The sequence below is a fragment of the Solanum verrucosum genome, unplaced genomic scaffold (genome assembly GCF_900185275.1).
Source record: "Solanum verrucosum unplaced genomic scaffold, falcon-dt-bn FXZP01000097.1, whole genome shotgun sequence".
Lineage (NCBI taxonomy): Eukaryota > Viridiplantae > Streptophyta > Magnoliopsida > Solanales > Solanaceae > Solanum > Solanum verrucosum.
In genome coordinates this window covers 25,852-44,202 of record NW_026020256.1, presented here as the reverse complement: position 1 = coordinate 44,202, position 18,351 = coordinate 25,852, and the positions used below count along the sequence as shown (strand labels likewise).

The following is an 18,351-nucleotide window of genomic DNA, read 5'->3' as shown; positions in this document are numbered from 1 at the left end:
CCAGTATTTCATGTCTTAATGCTTTGAAAATACATAGGTGACCTATCTCGTATCACTCCTACGGAAGATGTACACATTACAGAAGATCTCAATTACAAAGAAGTACCCATCGCAATTTTGGATTGACGAGTTAAGAAACTAAGAAATAAAGAAGTAGCTTCTGTAGAACTACTATGGAGAAACCAACAAGTTGAAGAAGTTACATGGGAGGCGGAAGAGGCAATGAAGTCCAAATATCCTCATTTATTTCAATCCGAGGAGAAGGGTCAAAGTGCTGAGTTGAGACAGTAACAAGTAAGTATAAGTCTGTGCGTATTATGTGGCTAACAGTAGAATTCAACATAGGCTTGATTGAACTTGATTGGAGCTGAATAATTAGGCAAACATTCGAGGACGAATGTTCCTAAGGAGGGGAGGATGTAAAGTTCCATATTTTGCATATACTAGTTCTATGTGAGTAGTGAGGGTTTGAAATAGGTTTGACAATATTCGAAAGAGGCTTGAGGCTAAATAGAGTAAGTAAAGAATAATTTGTTATAGTAATCAACCTGCTTGCGTAAGCTACTGATTTGGATGTCTTACGTAATTAAGTTACTTACGTACATGTGTACCCTACGTAGAAAGAATGACATAGGTTCTTAATGGTAGATTAACTGTTGACCTACTTAAATATGTGGTAAGTAGGTGATGCACCTACTTAGGAAATATGTGGACTGCATTTTAAAAGAAAAAGGCAACTAGGTGATGCAGCTACTTAAAGAACTTGTGGCAGAAATTAAGGGAGTGATGTACCTGCTTACTTAAAGTGAGGGACTAGATATTTCTTAATGTAAAAACGTCCATAAAGGACCCTTAAGAGAATGAAATTCATTTCATATATCTTTCACTTGTTCTACAGCAATTTACTCCCAAAAAGAAACCCTAGAAGCTCCAAAGCGCTAGCCTGCAAGTTCACCAATAAATATTTGAGAAAACCTTTTATTTTTCAATTTCAAGTTGGTGTAACATCTCCCATCTTAAGAAATTCAAGAGGAAGAACTGATTTCACCTTAAGATAATTTGGAAAAGACAACCTAAACCTTAAAGTTAGCAAGTGAGGTTGTTGTCCAACAAGGGGAGTTACTGAAATTTTCATCCCTCTTTTCTGCTTGAATTGGTTAGGGGATTTGGTATGTGTTAATGAGATGAGAATTGTTCCTTTTACATGGTGTGAGATTGGGGAATGTTCTGGTTGATTGTGCATGTTGGGACAACCATGGAAGGGAGTCCCCTTTAACTCAATTGTTAGCCCATTTAAGCATTTTAAATGTAATGTTAGTAGGATGCTCAAGGGAGAGTGGTCGAAAATCGTGAGCTCATATTGCTATTGCCATATTCTGATGTTTAGAAACTGATTTGTGTATAGTAACATAAGGAGGAATGTGCAGAAGTCATGAGAACTTATTAAAGGATAAAACGGTAAAGGGTGCAGTAACGTACCATCTAATTGGGCGTTGCATGAGCTTGCTGCCTGCAACCCCTTTGTATACTGTTTTGCATATGTTATAAAGCCCGAGGAGTTTCAGGGGATCATATTAGAAGGTCGTATTGTCTATGACGTTATTAAAGGAGAAGGGGCGGAATGCTTACCATCGGTTTGATAAGTATGGGTTTGCTGCCTAATTACTGTTTGCCAAGTTCAAGTAGCCCAATCTATTGGTTACCTACTAATACTAGTTGTGTTACTTATTTCATTGAAGATTAATAATCGGAAAGGAAGGAGGTTAATTCGTTGTACTATCTGAGTGGTACAACAAGCTATGTAAGGCTATTCGATTCTATATTCTTTGGCATGAACTCTGCTTGTGTTACTACCAACAAGTGAGCTTCCTAAGTGCTGTTTCAACTAAAAGACACATAGTGGCAGCGTACAATCCCAAACACCGCTAACAATATCTCCCCTCTCTTTAGTGTGTCGAATTGCTTCAATATATGTGTGCATATTTACTTTTCCAAGTATTGGTATGAGAAAAGGGTATTTTCAGCAGTAGCTTTGTGATTCCTCCTGTCAATCAAATGAGGTCCATTGTGTCATTTGAGCTCTTATGTAATTCATTAGTGTTACATTTCCATCTTGTGTTATTGTTACCGCCCTAAGTGCATATTCACATGTTTCCTGCTACTGATCCACAGTTCTGATGCTCAAAAATAATTATGACCACCAAAATAACAATCTCAAAGATTAAAGAAACTATATGAAGCGGTATATGTGTAAGGGTGGTAGCCCAGGGGCAAAAGCCTAGCATGGGTCGATCCCAAATTTATATATTTGAGGACAGCATCTCAGGGGTTAAAATCCCTAGCTTGGGTCATCCTCTTTTACCACTGATCAGTTGGTTATTTGTATCACATGCTTTACAGAGATCGCAATATAAAGAAAATTACAGAAGAGAATATAATGTAAACGATCCCACAATAGCAACAAGGGTGGTCTTTAATCTGATCTATGCATTTACATATTGATACTTGATTTCAATTGAGCTCTTGTTTACATATGTTATTGCCTTACATATTCAGTACATTCTTCGTACTGACGTCCCTCTCGGGGGACGCTGCATTTCATGCTGCAGCCACAAGTACTCCAGCTAGTGGACCTCCCTAGTAGGAGTACAGGACACTCAGCTGCTATTGGTGAGCTCCAAGTTGATTCGGGGCTTAATCGATTCTTTGCCATCTATTTTGTTACCGTATAGTAGTTAAGGGTAAGGCGGGGCCTCCTCCCGACCTAAACTAAGGTTGTCTATCTCGTAGAGGCTTTGTAGACTAATGTATAAAGTTTGGTTGTGTCTTGTCTCTTAACAATTGTGACCTCCACGGCCAAGTGTTGTATATAAGTTTTGGGCCTGTCTATGTCGGTCTTTTATCACTACAGGGCATATAAGCTTGTCATAGCTTCATAGTTATCATAGTCAAATGTATGGTAAGTGCAGGTTGTAAATTGGTTCTTCCGAGCAATTTAGACATCGGGTGCCTGTCCGTCTTAATCAGATCTGAGGCATGGCAAAAGTGGTATCAGAGTAGGTCATCCTAGGGAGTCTACAAAGACGTGTCTATGTAGAGTCTTGCTTATGGATGTGTTGTGCACCACATCTATAAACAGGAGGCTACGGGACATGTAGGAGTTGTTTCTGTTGTTTCATCTTCTAGATCGTGCGATAGAACCATATTGTAGGTGGATTATATCTAACCTCTAAATTGTTTTATTATAGCGAAGATGCCGGTTACGAGAAGAAGTATAAATACAGACAATCAAATAGATATGGTTGCCGGAGAAGGGAGTAGCCAATTATTACCTAGACAAGCTGATCAAAGTGAGGCTCAAAATGAGTCTCTATCACAGACTTCCCCGACTCCTCTATCTCCAGATGATTTAAGGAGGGAAGCAGCACCTCGAGAACCCCCTATTAATACTACTGAGCAAGATTTAAAGAATGTGGTCCAATTATTGACTCGTATAGTTGCTGGCCAAGGGCAAAGGCAAGAAGGTCCAATTGCAGGTACGAGTGGTGCGGATAAGGCTGCTAGTACGCGGATACATGATTTTCTTAATTTGGACCCTCCATCATTCATCGGGTCAGATCCTAAAGAAGATCCGCAAGACTTTATTGATCAGATTCAACGAACTTTGGATGTTATGCATGTAAGTGGTAAAGAAGTAGTTGAGCTAGCAACATATAGATTCAGGGGTTTGGCTATATTGTGGTATGAAGCTTAGAAGCAATCAAGGGTTACAGATGCACCTTTAGCTAGTTGGAAAGAGTTCAAAAAGGCATTTCTTGACCATTATCTACCATTGGAGATCCGAGAGGCCCGTGCTGATCAGTTTTGAAATCTCCACCAAGGGAATATGAGCGTGAGGGAGTACAGTCTCAAGTTTAATTCTTTATCCAAGTATGCTCCTAATGTAGTGTCTACTATGGAGGATAGAGCTCATCGATATGTGGACAGATTAGATTCATATTTGGTTAGAGATTGTACCATTGCTTCTTTGAATAAACACTTGGATATAGCGAGGATGCAAGCTTTTGCACAAAAGTTGGAGGATCAAAGGCCAAGAAGAAAGGCACAACAGTCGGAAAGAGGGCAGTCTAAGAGGGCCAAATCTACAGGGCAGTTTACCCAATCTCAAGGTGAGTTTAAGCCTCGGTTTTCTAATAGACCGCCTAGGCCATCATTTTCCTACTCTACAGCTAGTGCTCCACCCCGAGGGTCTAGGGGCGATCAGTTTGGGCAAAGAGGTGAAAGCCAAAGCTCAAGAACAACGGGGCACCAAGAGCAGGGAATTATGAGCCAATCAAGACCTCCTCGACAACTTTGTATACAATGCGGGAGAAATCACCTAGGCACATGTAGGTTTGGGACAGATGCTTGTTTTTGGTGTGGTACACCGGGACACATGATGAGAAATTACCCTCAAAGGGGCATGGGTGGTATGGCACAACCTGCTGGATCGATTGTTGCATCATCTTCATTAGTTCCTTCTTTAGGCACGGGTGCACAAATGCTTACAGGTCGTGGTAGAGGTGTTAGAGGGGCAGCTAGTTTTAGTGGAGTTCAGAATCGCACGTATGGCCTAGGGAACGACAAAATTTGGAGCCTTCACCGGATGTGGTTACAGGTACATTATCCATCTTTTCACATATTGTATATGCATTAATTTATCCGGGGTCTACACTATCATATGTCACTCCATTGATTGCTGCAAAGTTCAAAGGAACACCAAAATTATTGGTTAAACCATTTGAAGTGTCCACATCGATTGGTGAATCTATAATAGTTAGAAGAGTCTATCGAAAGTGCATAGTAACTGTTTGTGGTCGTAATACATTAGCTGACCTTGTTGAACTAGAAATGGTTGATTTTGATGTCATAATGGGTATGGATTGGTTAGCTTCTTGTTATGCTACAGTAAAATGCCGAACTAAGATGGTGCATTTCCATTTTCCAAAAGAGGCAGTCCTTGAATGGAAAGGTAATATTGGGGCGCCAAGAGGTAAGTTTATTTCTTATTTTAAGGCGAAGAGATGATGTCCAAAGGCTACATATGCCATTTAGTAAGAGTAAGAAATATAGATGCAGATCCACCAACTCTTCAATCTGTTCCGGTGGTAAATAAATTTCCTGAAGATCTTCCTGGTTTTCCTCCAGAACGAGAACTAGAGTTTGGTATTGATATAATTCCAGATACTCAACCTATCTCCATTCCTCCATATAGAATGGCCCTGACAGAATTATGGGAGTTGAAGGAACAATTAAATGATTTGTTAGAACAGATTCATAAGGCCTAGTATGTCCCCTTAGGGAGCACCAGTTTTATTTGTACGCAAGAAAGATGGCTCATTGAGAATGTGCATTGATTACCGACAGTTGAATAAGGTAACGATTAAGAACAAATATCCCCTCCTAAGAATTGATGATTTGTTTGATCAGTTACAGGGTGCTAAGTGCTTTTCAAAAATTGATTTGAGGTCGGGTTATCACCAAGTCAGGGTCAGAGATCAAGATATACCCAAGACGGCTTTTCGAACACGGTATGGTCATTTCGAGTTTTTAGTTATGTTATTTGGGCTAAGAAATGCACCAACATCTTTTATGGATTTGATGAATAGGGTGTTCAAGCCATTTTTGGATGTGTTCGTGATAGTATTTATAGATGACATTATGGTGTATTCAAGATCTCAAGAGGAACATGCTAATCACTTGCGGCAGGTGTTACAGATTCTTTCTGATCAAAATTTGTACGCAAAGTTCTCTAAATGTGAGTTTTGGTTAAGATCTGTGGCATTCTTGGGTCATATTGTATCTGATGAAGGAGTAAAGGTTGATACCCAAAAGATAGAAGTTGTGAAGAACTGGCCAAGACCTACAACACCTACGGAGGTTCATAGTTTCCGTGGGCTAGCAGGTTATTATAGAAGGTTTGTTGAAGGATTTGCTTCTATTTCCGCACCATTACCAAAACTTCTACACCTGTATTGGTACTTCCAGAAGGCATGGAAGGGTACATAGTTTATTGTGATGCATCGGGAGTGGGCTTAGGATGTGTGTTCATGTAGCATGGTAAGGTGATAGCTTATGCCTCAAGGCAGTTGCTGTCACATGAGAAAAACTATCCAACCGATGATTAGAGCTAGCAGCAGTTGTGCTTGCTTTGAAGATATGGCGCCACTTCTCGTATGGTGTTCACGTTGATATATATACTAATCACAATAGTTTGCAATACATCTTTAAGCAAAAGGATCTGAATTTGAGGCAACGAAGATGGCTTGAGTTATTAAAAGATTATGACATTGATATCTTGTATCATCCCGGGAAGGCAAATGTTGTAGCTGATGCTTGAAGTCAAAAAATGATGGTAATCACTTATGAGCAGTCCATAGGAAGGCAGCAAATAACTAAAGATCTACGTCAATTAGCTAGCTTGGGGGTTCTCCTTCTTGAATCTCCAGATGAAGCAGTTATTGTGCAAAATGATGCAGAATCCTCATTCGTAGCGGAGGTGAAAGAGAAGCAGTACACGGATCCTATCCTATTACAGCTTAAGGAGAATGTACAACAAGGTATGACAAAGACATTTGAGCTTACAAAAGAGGGAGTACTTCAATGCCAAAACAGATTGTGTGTACCTAACATAAATGGACTAAGAAGGAGAATTATTACGAAAGCACATCATTCAAGATATTCTGTCCATCCGGGATCAACAAAAATGTATCATGACTTGAAAAAAGTGTATTGGTGGGGTCACATGAAGAAGAGCATTGCACAATTTGTAGCTCAATGTCCATATTGTCAACAAGTTAAAGTAGAGCACCAGAAGCCTGGAGGTTATATGCAGCGTATAGAACTTCCAATTTGGAAGTGGGATATGATTAATATGGATTTTGTCACTGGTTTGCCTTGCTCATTTCGGAAGTTTGATTCCATATGGGTGATTGTTGATAGACTCACCAAAGCAGCGCACTTCTTACCGGTCAAGACTACTTATACAGTTGAAGAGTATGCAAAGTTATATATTAAAGAGATAATTCGGCTACATGGAGTGCCAATCTCTATTATATCTGATGGAGGAGCTCAATTCACCGCGAACTTTTGGAAGTCATTTCAGAAGAGTTTAGGAACCCATGTAAATTTAAGCACAGCCTTTCACCTTCAAACGGATGGTCAGGCAGAACGTACAATCCAAACACTTGAGGATATGTTGCGAGCTTGTATATTAGATTTCAAAGGTAGTTGGGTTGATTATTTGCCGCTTATTGAGTTTGCTTACAACAACAACTACCATTCAAGTATCAGAATGGCACCTTATGAAGCCTTTTATGGGAGAAAGTGCAAGTCACCGATCGGATGGTTTGAAGCGGGCGAAATTGCCTTATTTGGGCCAGATCTTGTTCATCAAGCTATGGAAAAAGTTAAGGTGATACAACAACGATTAGCAACAGCTCAAAGCCGACATAAATCATATGCAGATAATAGAAGGAGAGGACTAGAATTTTTCATAGGAGATTGGGTATTTTTGAAGGTACCCCCAATGAAAGGGGTAATGAGATTTGGTAAAAAGGGGAAGCTGAGTCCGCGCTATATAGGGCCATATAAGATTATTCGAAGAGTTGGTCAAGTCGTGTATGAGTTAGAGCTACCTCAAGAGCTCTCAACAGTCCATCCAGTATTTCATGTCTCAATGCTTCGAAAATACATAGGCGACCTATCTCGTATCACTCATACGGATGATGTACACGTTACAGAAGATCTCAATTACGAAGAAGTACCCATCGCAATTTTGGATCGACAAGTGAAGAAACTAAGAAATAAAGAAGTAGCTTCTGTAAAAGTACTATGGAGAAACCAACAAGTTGAAGAAGTTACATCGGAGGCGGAAGAGGCAATGAAGTCCAAATATCCTTATTTATTTCAATCCGAGGAGAAGGGTCAAAGTGTTGAGTTGAGGCAGTAACAAGTAAGTATAAGTTTGTGCGTATTATGTGGCTAACAGTAGAATTCAACATAGGCTTGATTGAACTTGATTGAAGCTGAATAATTAGGCAAACATTCGAGGACGAATGTTACTAAGTAGGGGAGGATGTAACGTCCCATATTTTGCATATACTAGTTCTATGTGAGTAGTGAGGGTTTGAAATAGGTTTGACAATATTCGAAAGAGGTTTGAGGCTAAATGGAGTAAGTAAAGTATAATTTGTCATAGTAATCAACCTACTTGCTTAAGCTACTGATTTGGATGTCTTACGTAATTAAGTTACTTACGTACATGTGTAGCTTATGTAGAAAGGATGACATAGGTTCTTAATGGTAGATTAACTGCTGACCTACTTAAATAAGTGGTAAGTAGGTGATTCACCTACTTAGGAAATATGTGGACTGCATTTTAAAAGAAAAGGGCAACTAAGTGATGCAGGCAGAAATTAAGGGAGTGATGTAGCTGCTTACTTAAAGTGAGGGACTAGATATTTCTACATATTTCTTAATGTAAAAACGTCCGTAAAGGACCCTTAAGAGAATGAAATTCATTTCATATATCTCTCACTTGTTCTACAACAATTTACTCCCAAAAAGAAACCCTAGAAGCTCCAAAGTGCTGGCCTGCAAGTTCACTAATAAAAATCTGAGAAAACCCTTTATTTTTCAATTACAAGTTGTTGTAACATCTCCCATCTTAAGAAATTCAAGAGGAGGAACTGATTTCACCTTAAGATAATTTGGAAAAGACAACCTGAACCTTGAAGTTAGCAAGTGAGGTTGTTGTCCAACAAGCTGAGTTACTAAAATTTTCATCCCTCTTTTGTGGTTGAATCGGTTAGGGGATTTGGTATGTGTTAATGAGCTGAGAATTGTTCCTTTTACATGGTGTGAGATTGGGGAATGTTCTGGTTGATTGTGCATGTTGGGACAGCCATGGAGGGGAGCCCCCTTTAACTCAATTGTTAGCCCATTTGAGCATTTTAAATGTAATGTTAGTTGGATTCTCAAGGGGCAGTGGTCGGAAACCGTGAGTTCATATTGCTAATGTCACATTCTGATGTTTAGAAACTGATTTGTGTATAGTAACATAAGGAGGCATGTGCAGAAGTCATGAGAATTTGTTAAAGGATAAAACGGTAAAGGGTGCAGTAACGTACCATCTAATTGGGCATTGCATGAGCTTGCTGCTTGCAACCCCTTTGTATATTGTTTTGCATATGTTATAAAGATCGAGGATTTTCAGGGGATCTTATTAGAAGGTCGTATTGTATATAACGTTATTAAAGGAGAAGGGGTGGAATGCATACCATCGGTTTGATAAATATGGGATTGCTGCCTAATTACTGTTTGCCAAGTTCAAGTAGCCCAATCTGTTGGTTAGCTACTAATATTAGTTGTGTTACTTATTTCATTGTAGATTAATAATCGGAAAGGAAAGAGGTTAATTCGTTGTACTATCTGAGTGGTACAACAAGGTATGTAAGATTACTCGATTCTATATTCTTTGGCATGAACTCTGCTTGTGTCACTACCAGCAAGTGAGCTTCCTAAGTGCTCTTTCAAGTAAAAGACACATAGTGGCACCGTACAATCCCAAACACTGCTAACAATATTTACCCTTTCCTTAGTGTGTCGAATTGCTTCAATATATGTGTGCATCTTTACTTTTCCAAGTATTGGTATGAGAAAAGGGTAATTTCAGCAGTAACTTTGTGATTCCTCCTGTCAATCAAATGAGGTCCATTGTGTCATTTGAGCTCTTATGTAATTAATTAGTGTTACATTTCCATCTTGTGTTATTGTTACTGCCCTAAGTGCATATTCACATGTTTCCTACTACTGATCCACAGTTCTGATGCTCAAAAATAATTATGACCACCAAAATAACAATCTCAAAGATTAAAGAAACTATATGAAGCGGTATATGTGTAAGGGTGGTAGCCAAGGGGCAAAAGCCTAGCATGGGTCGATCCCAAATTTATATATTTGAGGACAACATCTCAGGGGTTAAAATGCCTAGCATGGGTCATCCTCTTTTACCACTGATCAGTTGGTTATTTGTATCACATGCTTTACAGAGATCGCAATGTAAAGAAAATTACAGAACAGATTATAATGTACGTGATCCCACAACAGCAACAAGGGTGGTCTTTAATCTGATCTATGCATTTACATATTGATACTTGATTTCAATTGAGCTCTTGTTTACATATGTTATTGCCTTACATATTCATTACATTATTCGTACTGACGTCCCTCTCGGGGGACGTTGCATTTCATGCTGCAGCCACAGGCACTCCAGCTAGTAGACCTCCCCAGTAGGATTATAGGACACTCAGCTGCTATTGGTGAGGTCCAAGTTGATTCAGGGCTTAATCGAGTCTTTGCCATCTATTTTGTTACCGTATAGTATATAAGGGTAAGGCGGGGCCTTGTCCCGACCTAAACTAAGGTTGTCTATCTTGTAGAGGCTTTGTAGACTAATGTATAAAGTTTGGTTGTGTCTTGTCTCTTCACAATTGTGGCCTCCACGGCCAAGTGTTGTACATAAGTTTTGGGCCTGTCTATGTCGGTCTTTTATCATTACACGGCATATAAGCTTGTCATAGCTTCATAGTTATCATAGTTAAATGTATGGTAAGTGCAGGTTGTAAGTTGGTTCTCCCGAGCCACTTAGACATCGGGTGCCTGTCCATCTTAATCAGATCTGAGGCGTGACAGTTTAGACTTGTTGAAACTTTAGATGTTTGCTACATTGACTTATAGGTTGTATGCGTACTTGAACAATGATTACTTTATTATTGCTAGACTTTTGTTAGAATTTATGGGAACTCTATTTATTTCCTTAAGTATTTAACTTGCTTCCATAACTTAAATGCCTTAGTTTTTGGATTAGTTGCTTGTTTTGGGTTGTAGTAATGGTTCTCCCACAGGAGGGTAGTGTGGGTGTCAATCACGATGGTCAGGGTCGTGACAACATTGTTATGAGATCACACACCTAATTGACGAAAAGATCAATTTCAAAAGGATTGTAAAAAGAACTCAATAATATTTCTGAAGGAATATATTCAAGTGATAATTCATCAATTCTTACACTATTTAACAACACGTCATAAGTGTTAAGTCTAATTCCATTGTAGGGAAGGGAACAATTATCGATAACTATTTCAATTACAAGTATTTATATTTACTTGTGCAGCATGAAATAATGGATAAGATTTTATTGAATCAAGCTTCCATCACCGTGATTGAATTGGGTAGAATATATTTCCTTAAATGATCATTACCGATAGATTGGAAATTTACTATTTTCTCTTCTATGTCTATGTAACAATTTTAAATTTGGAGTTAAGAATTCTATTCTTTCAAATTCTTTTAGCGTAGAATCTTCCCGAACATTTATGATAATTTATTTCTCACTCTATTACCCTTACATTATGAATGATCTCATGTAATTGTGTAAGTACGTATTTATATTAATATATATTAAATATAGAAGACTTGTACTTGACTTGGACTTGGGGCTTGGGCTTGGATCGGAACATAAAATAAATATTTTTAGAAAGCTTAAATATTTGCTCTATAAATAACAATGTTTTTACAGACAAGAATAATATATATAGAAAGAAGGGTCATTTAATATATATATCTGTAATGCGATACAAACTGTACAAAATAGGTCCTATATTAAAGTGCCGAAGAGACAAAATAACTCAAGCTAGAGATAATGATAGTTTATGTTCACTCAATAATTATATTGTGATCATTTCTATTTTGAGAAATCTTTTCACAATATCCACACATGGTTGCTAAACGGTATTCCTCCATTCTTTATCAACAATTTATTTTCTATCTCCTTTGAAAATGTCAGTAGAAATAATATGATACACCAACCACATTTTCTCATTTATTAATGTTGAATCTTGTCAAGTTGGTGACAAATTAATAAACGAGTATTACGCTTCATATTCGCAATTGACGATTGAAGAATCGCCTTCTTTGATTCATCATCTTCGTCTATATTGGTTTCTTCTCTTAAATATCTGTCCATTTCGGGAACACCAATGGACCATCAGATTCCTTTGGTGTAATCTGCATCTGGAATGAAAATTTGTCGCACCTCATCTACTAGTCGTGCATGCAACATTAATTTAAGAAGAGTTTTATTTAGTGGAATATAGATTTGATAACCAAATATATTATTAAGAAAATTAAATAAGAAAAGTTTTTAGCTAGATGAATGATTATATCTTGATTGATATATAAAACAATTAAAAAAATTACCTGCACTGACCATTTCATCAACCCTCATGTTCACTCTACGGTTCAAAACTGATTGCTCTACATCAATCCAAAGAGAAAATAGTCAAAAGTCTCCTCAACCTATTAGCCAATTCTCAACTACACACTTATTCTATATGCGGGTCCTATTACCCCCCCCCCCCCTCCCCCGAACTATTTAAATATGGAATAATCACCTCCCTAAAAAGGCATAACCAGTTTTATGTCAAAGCTGTGCAGCACACGCGATGAATCACTGTACATTTTTTTTTTAATTCTTTTTCTTTTTTTGTTGTAAATTATAAGCCTTAACAAAATAATAATTTAAAAATCCCCTGTAAAATTATGTAAAAATTCCATTTTTATCAAACTTAGAAATTGAAATTTACAAAAAGTGCTTTCACATAGACATTGTTTTTCCAAAATAAGAACGATTTCTTTAGAGAATAATAAGAGAAAATGATGAAAAATTCTCTACACCAAATTAAATAAGAAGAACAACTCCATAGCTAGTCTACATAAACTTTCAATTTGAAATCCAACCAAAAAACAAAATTCCACAAATAAGTATTCATAAATGTGGGACTGAAAAATAAATTTGGTAACAATGAAATTAGAAAGTGAAATTTTAAATTCACCATTGTTGGTTCATTGTGGTTTGACTTCTTTTTATTTATTTATTTTTATTGAAATTATGAGGGGTTTAAGAAAAACCTTGAACTCCATTTTTAAGCTTCATATATGAAAGTTTCTTATGAGTTAGGTGATTGTTGTTACTAAAAATGGTTGATGTATGATTAACTAAGCATAAATCAGTAGCTATAAACTGATTTGGAGCTCCTAGAGACGAAATTTAGAAGACCACGATTGGAAGACTTTGAAAAAAACTTGAAGAAATCATGAAATGGGTATAACAATTTTGTGATATTAAAAAAGGGAAAGAATAAAAAAAATGAATTACTTATATATCCAATGAGATACTGCCACACGGATTATTTAGTTCAATTTTAGTTATTTTATGTCTTTTTGTTGAACCCTTACGCGCCTACAAGAGGTGTATTCACCTTCTTGGACAAGTCATCATTTAAGGGTCATAAAATATCGAAAATAAAAAATTCGGGGGGTAATAGGACCCCATAAGGTATAAGTGTGTAGTTGAGAATTGACTAATAGGTCATCAACCCTCATATCAACTCTACGGTTCAAGACTGATTGCTCTACATCAATCCAAATAACGCAAGTATCATACTTATATTTGAACATGAAAACAGGGTCTTCCACAAGTTTTTCAATATGCGAATTTGGCCCTCCAACCATAATTGGAACACATTGAGTCTTCAAAATATTTTCTATGTAGGCAATAGCTTGCAAACAAAAATTTGTGAAGTCGGAATCTGGCTAATTTTCACCTTAGAAAATGTGATCAAATTAACTTTCTCAGAATTGGAATAAATAATTTTTTAATAGTAAAGTATATTTCCACTAGAATCTACAATTACTACTATTCAATTTTCTAGGAAGTCATTTGATAAATATATTGTTAGAAATAAATTTATATACCTAACAAATAGTCCCGTACAACTTGTTTCTCAGTGTGTGTGATCTTTTTTTAGCCATTTCAAGTCCCTTATATACTTGCATTTTGTCCGAGTTGATTATTTCTGCTCGAAAATGGGTGGCAAGGTCAACAGAAAGACGAGATTTTCCCATTCCTGTTGCTCCCATTATGAACACCACTTTCTTTTTGTTGAACTTGTTATTGTTAATGAAAGTATTCATTTTAGCTACACATAAAATAAAATCAATATAATAATTTGTTTACAATAGTAAATATTCTCCTGAAAACTACTCCTACATACAGTCAGACATTGAAAAATCTTGTAAATATAAAGTTAATAAGTAGAAACCATGCTTGAGATGGAATATACTATGTAAAAAAAGATATATTTTTCTTGATTGTGGTTATGAAAGAAATTGCATTCAACTTTTATAGTAAAATCTATTTGTGGACTTATTAATTGACATAACATATTTAAAATTATTGATATCTTTTAGGATAAGAATGACTTTTGAAAAATTTATAGATATGTCAACTTGAATTTTGGTAATTATTATTAAATATATTTTAGGCCTAAAGTTATTAGATGTACATTGTTAGGAGATCACATACAACTAGGCTTTTATAGTAAGAATGTGATTTCGAATTTATTAATTGGTATACCATATTAAAGATATATATATATTGTCACGCCCCGAGCCTACACCCCGGACATGGCTGACACTCGAGAACCATTGCTGGCCCCAAGCGAATCCTTGGCCTGGCTTACTTACTCAACGGAAGACTTTAAGCATTAAGAAAGAACTCAAAAACAAGATAAATCAACTCTCTCAAACTAAACTCATAATGTTTTAGAAATATACATTTACTTAGCTAAAATGGCAAGTAAAATCTGAACATAAGCGAACAACAAAGTAAAGACAAATGAATTAACTTACTGTCTATCTATGAAGCCTCTAATAACTGAGATGGATGTCGGGACAAGACCCACAACATCCTAGTGAACTAAATACTGGAAAGCAATAAAAGGCATCCTCCGGAAAGCAAAGAGGCTCACCACAAGACTCTGAGTGCTCAACTGGATCAATGATGCGCTGGATGCTGATCATGGTTACCTGTGTCTGCAGTATAATTAGATGCAGGCCAAATGGAATCAGTACAATGAATATACGAGTATGTGAAGGGAATTCAAAAACAAGACATATGCTTGAAAGGAACTGAAGAAGTCTCAACTGAACTGAACTGATTTCAATATAAAGTAGTGTAAATAAATAAAGTATAAAGAAAAGCTTTAAAACATGGTTTTCAACTCTCTCTATTTAGAAATACAATAATAACGTTGTATGTGTTCAAAGATACAATATGAACTCTGTTTATGTATGAAAATACAAATATTTCGGATGCATATAAAAATATAAAATACTACAGTGGGAGCTTCTCTAACCAACAACCATCACATAAGAGCTATCATGATGATACAACATTTTGCCTCATGCTACCAAGCCGTCTTATACCTTACCATGAGTATAGAACCTGAACTTTTAAGTGGATCCTCTAGTCTATGCTAAAAAGCACTAAGGAATCATCTAAAAAGTATGATCCTTTTCTACCCATGATGGCTACATGGTTTATGGGGGCTATGAGTTGTCTAAATTCCCCCCATATCGGTGCTCAATACTACTCCAAAAAATATGATACTAGCTCTTATGTTTAAAAAAAACATACTTCCTTCTGTGATTTGAGATAATTGCTCAAAAACATAGCTCAAAGGCTATCTTTAAAATCAAATTTCCTCTGTTCCTTTATTGTGAAAGCAGTGACTCTATACTGAAAACTAGCTCAAAGGCTCTTTTGGAAATCTCAATTTCCTTACTTGCTTAAATGTGTAAACATTTTCTGTTTACTGAAAACTAGCTCAAAGGCTCTTTGGAAATCTCAGTTTCCTTTCTTGTTTAAATGTGAAAACATTTTAACTCTTTGGGAATATGTAGTCCCCATATACTTTGAAGAAATGAACTTCAACTTAACTCTTTACTCAACTCAAAACTCAAGTCTTAAAAGAAAGTTAAAACATTTGTAAAAGACTTTTGGAAGACTCTATGCATTTTTCTTGAATTGGCTCTGAACTTCTCTTGACTTGACTCTTAACTTCTATTGACTTGACTCTTAACTTTCTTTGATTTGAATTATGGATTCAAGGTTCTGATTTTTGATAGGAAAGATCTCACGATGTTTTGGAGTGGTTTTAGATAGTTAAACATGAGAAAAGATCAAGAAATCACTGTCTGGAAGAAAGTCCACGATGCGGAGATGCATTTAATTATTTGATCGCTAAATAAATGTTGAGGCAGAACGGTCCATGACTGCTCCTCGATGCGAGAAAGATTTTCCAAATATGAGGAACAGGTACGCGTCGCGGACCTGGTACCCAGATTTGCCCGACTTATTCCTTCTTCATTTTTCATCCCCAATTCGCCTAAATTTGATTTTTTTTCTCCAATTCTATTTAGATTCAGAAACCCAGCATATGTACACAAGAATCTAATCAAACACAACTCTAAAATCGACCTTAAACTCTTAGGAACTCCTCAATCTCATCCAAAATTCAAGAACGAAAGCAATTCAAAAATACAACTCAAGAACATCTAAGTCTCAATCTTTTATGATGAAAATCATACTGAAATAAACATGTTTGGCATGTGGGTGAAAGAAACCAACGTTGTGTGAACTGACATAGCTTGAAAGGATCACTCCTTGACGAAATCCATGCGAAAATCTCCAAGAAATCGACGAATCCCTCTTTCTTCTCCTCTTTCCTCCTCTTCTTTTGTCTTCTCTCAAAACCCAAGATCTTTTTGGAAAAGGGTAAACTGAATCCTATCAGTTTAGACCCTAATTAATTACCAAAAATGAAATTAAGTCATGGGGTATTGAAAGGACCATAATGCCCTTCAAAAATCCGGGTTAGACTTTTCTTATTTGGACAGCCCAACTTCAAATGGGCATATCTCACTCATACGAACTCGGAATCGTGCAAACTCGGCGGCTTTGGAAAGATTATTCCAAGATTTTTCGTAAAATATCTGGAAACGCGCCTAAATCATTCTGAAATAGGAGTTATGATCGTTTGAAGTTGACAAAAAACTCAAACTTAACATAACTTAACAAATTTCTAGATTTTTCATTCTTTCCAAAAATGACTATTTCCAATTTTTAACTTCTTTCTAGTTACGGGGTGTTACAATATCTCCCCCTTGGGAACATTAGCCCTCGAATGAGATTACTCTTAATAGGATAAGGTGTAACATGTACAATTCAGCTCAAACACCCAACAAGCAATGCAATTACAATATGCTAACTTATAAATTAAAGAGTACTAAGAAGATAATTAGTACCTTGGTCTGGCATTTCTACGGTTTCAATGAGACATGGATATCTCTTTTTCATATCCTCCTCAGCTTCCCAAGTAGCTTCCTCAACAAACTGGTTCATCCAAAGAACTTTGACTGAGGTTGCTTCCTAAGTCCTCAACTTGCGAACTTGACGATCTAGATACTTAACCAGAATCTCCTCATAAGATAAGCTATCCTTGATACCAATATCTTCTGTTGATATCGTAACATCCGGCAATTTGAAATAGCTATGAAGAAGCTTAGATTTGGAAATAGTTATTTTCTAAGTATGGAAAAAAATGATTTTTTGGTCAACTTCAGACAGTCATAAATCCTAGCTCAGGATGAGTTATGTGTATTTACAGTTATGTTTGGAAAGCTCATGGAATGATCTTTCCAACGCCGCCAATTTTGCGCGATTCCGAGTTTGTATGAGTAAGTTTTGCCCTTTGGAAGTTGGGTTGTTGGCAGGGCAGTTTTGTCCAAATTTGTAAGGGTATTTTGGTCTTTTCCCTAACCATTTCTTTTAGTTATATTAAGGGTCTAAACTGATTTTGAATCAGTTTTCCCTTTTAAAAAGTGAGGGTTAGGGCTTTGAGAGAGAAGAGGAGAAGAAGAGGAGAAGAAAAGGAGAAGGAGAAGAAGAAGCAAGTTTCGTAGAGATCATCGTGGATTTCGTCGGGGGTGATCCCTATTAAGTTATGTGAGATCATAGTGTTTGGTTGATTCATTCCCCCACACGCCAAACTCGTTTTAATTCCGAGAAAAGATTGGTTGTGTTTGTTGAAGTTTGTGGTTGTGTTTGTAGAAGTAGTGCTTGTGTTGTTGAAGTTTCTTATTGGTTTGGTGTTTGTTTCCGGTTGTGATTTCGAGTGTCGGCCACGTCTAGGGTGTAGGCTCGGGCCGTGACAAACTTCGTATCAGAGCACAGAGTTCCAGAGTCCTACGAGGTCTATGAAGCCGTGTCTGTAGAGTCCTAGTTATCGGTGTGAAGCGCGCCACATCTATAATTACGAAGCTGCAACATTTAGGAACTATCTCACTTCTTTCACATTCATTTCGTGCGTTAGAGTTTATCTCTAAAAAGTTTCTTTCTAATTCATGTTT

At 36.8% G+C, this 18,351-nt stretch overlaps 1 protein-coding gene across 1 annotated transcript; it reads right to left on the bottom strand.

Moving 5' to 3' along the window:
- Window positions 1-12,048: 12,048 nt before the first annotated feature.
- LOC125833267 (adenylate isopentenyltransferase 5, chloroplastic-like) lies at window positions 12,049-14,073 on the bottom strand. The gene is made up of 3 exons (XM_049512418.1): window positions 13,860-14,073; window positions 13,462-13,658; window positions 12,049-12,105 (listed from the first exon to the last, which is right to left on the bottom strand). Exons 1-3 carry the CDS (start codon window positions 14,071-14,073, stop codon window positions 12,049-12,051), a joined length of 468 nt encoding a protein of 155 aa, XP_049368375.1.
- Between the last annotated feature and the right edge of the window lie 4,278 nt (window positions 14,074-18,351).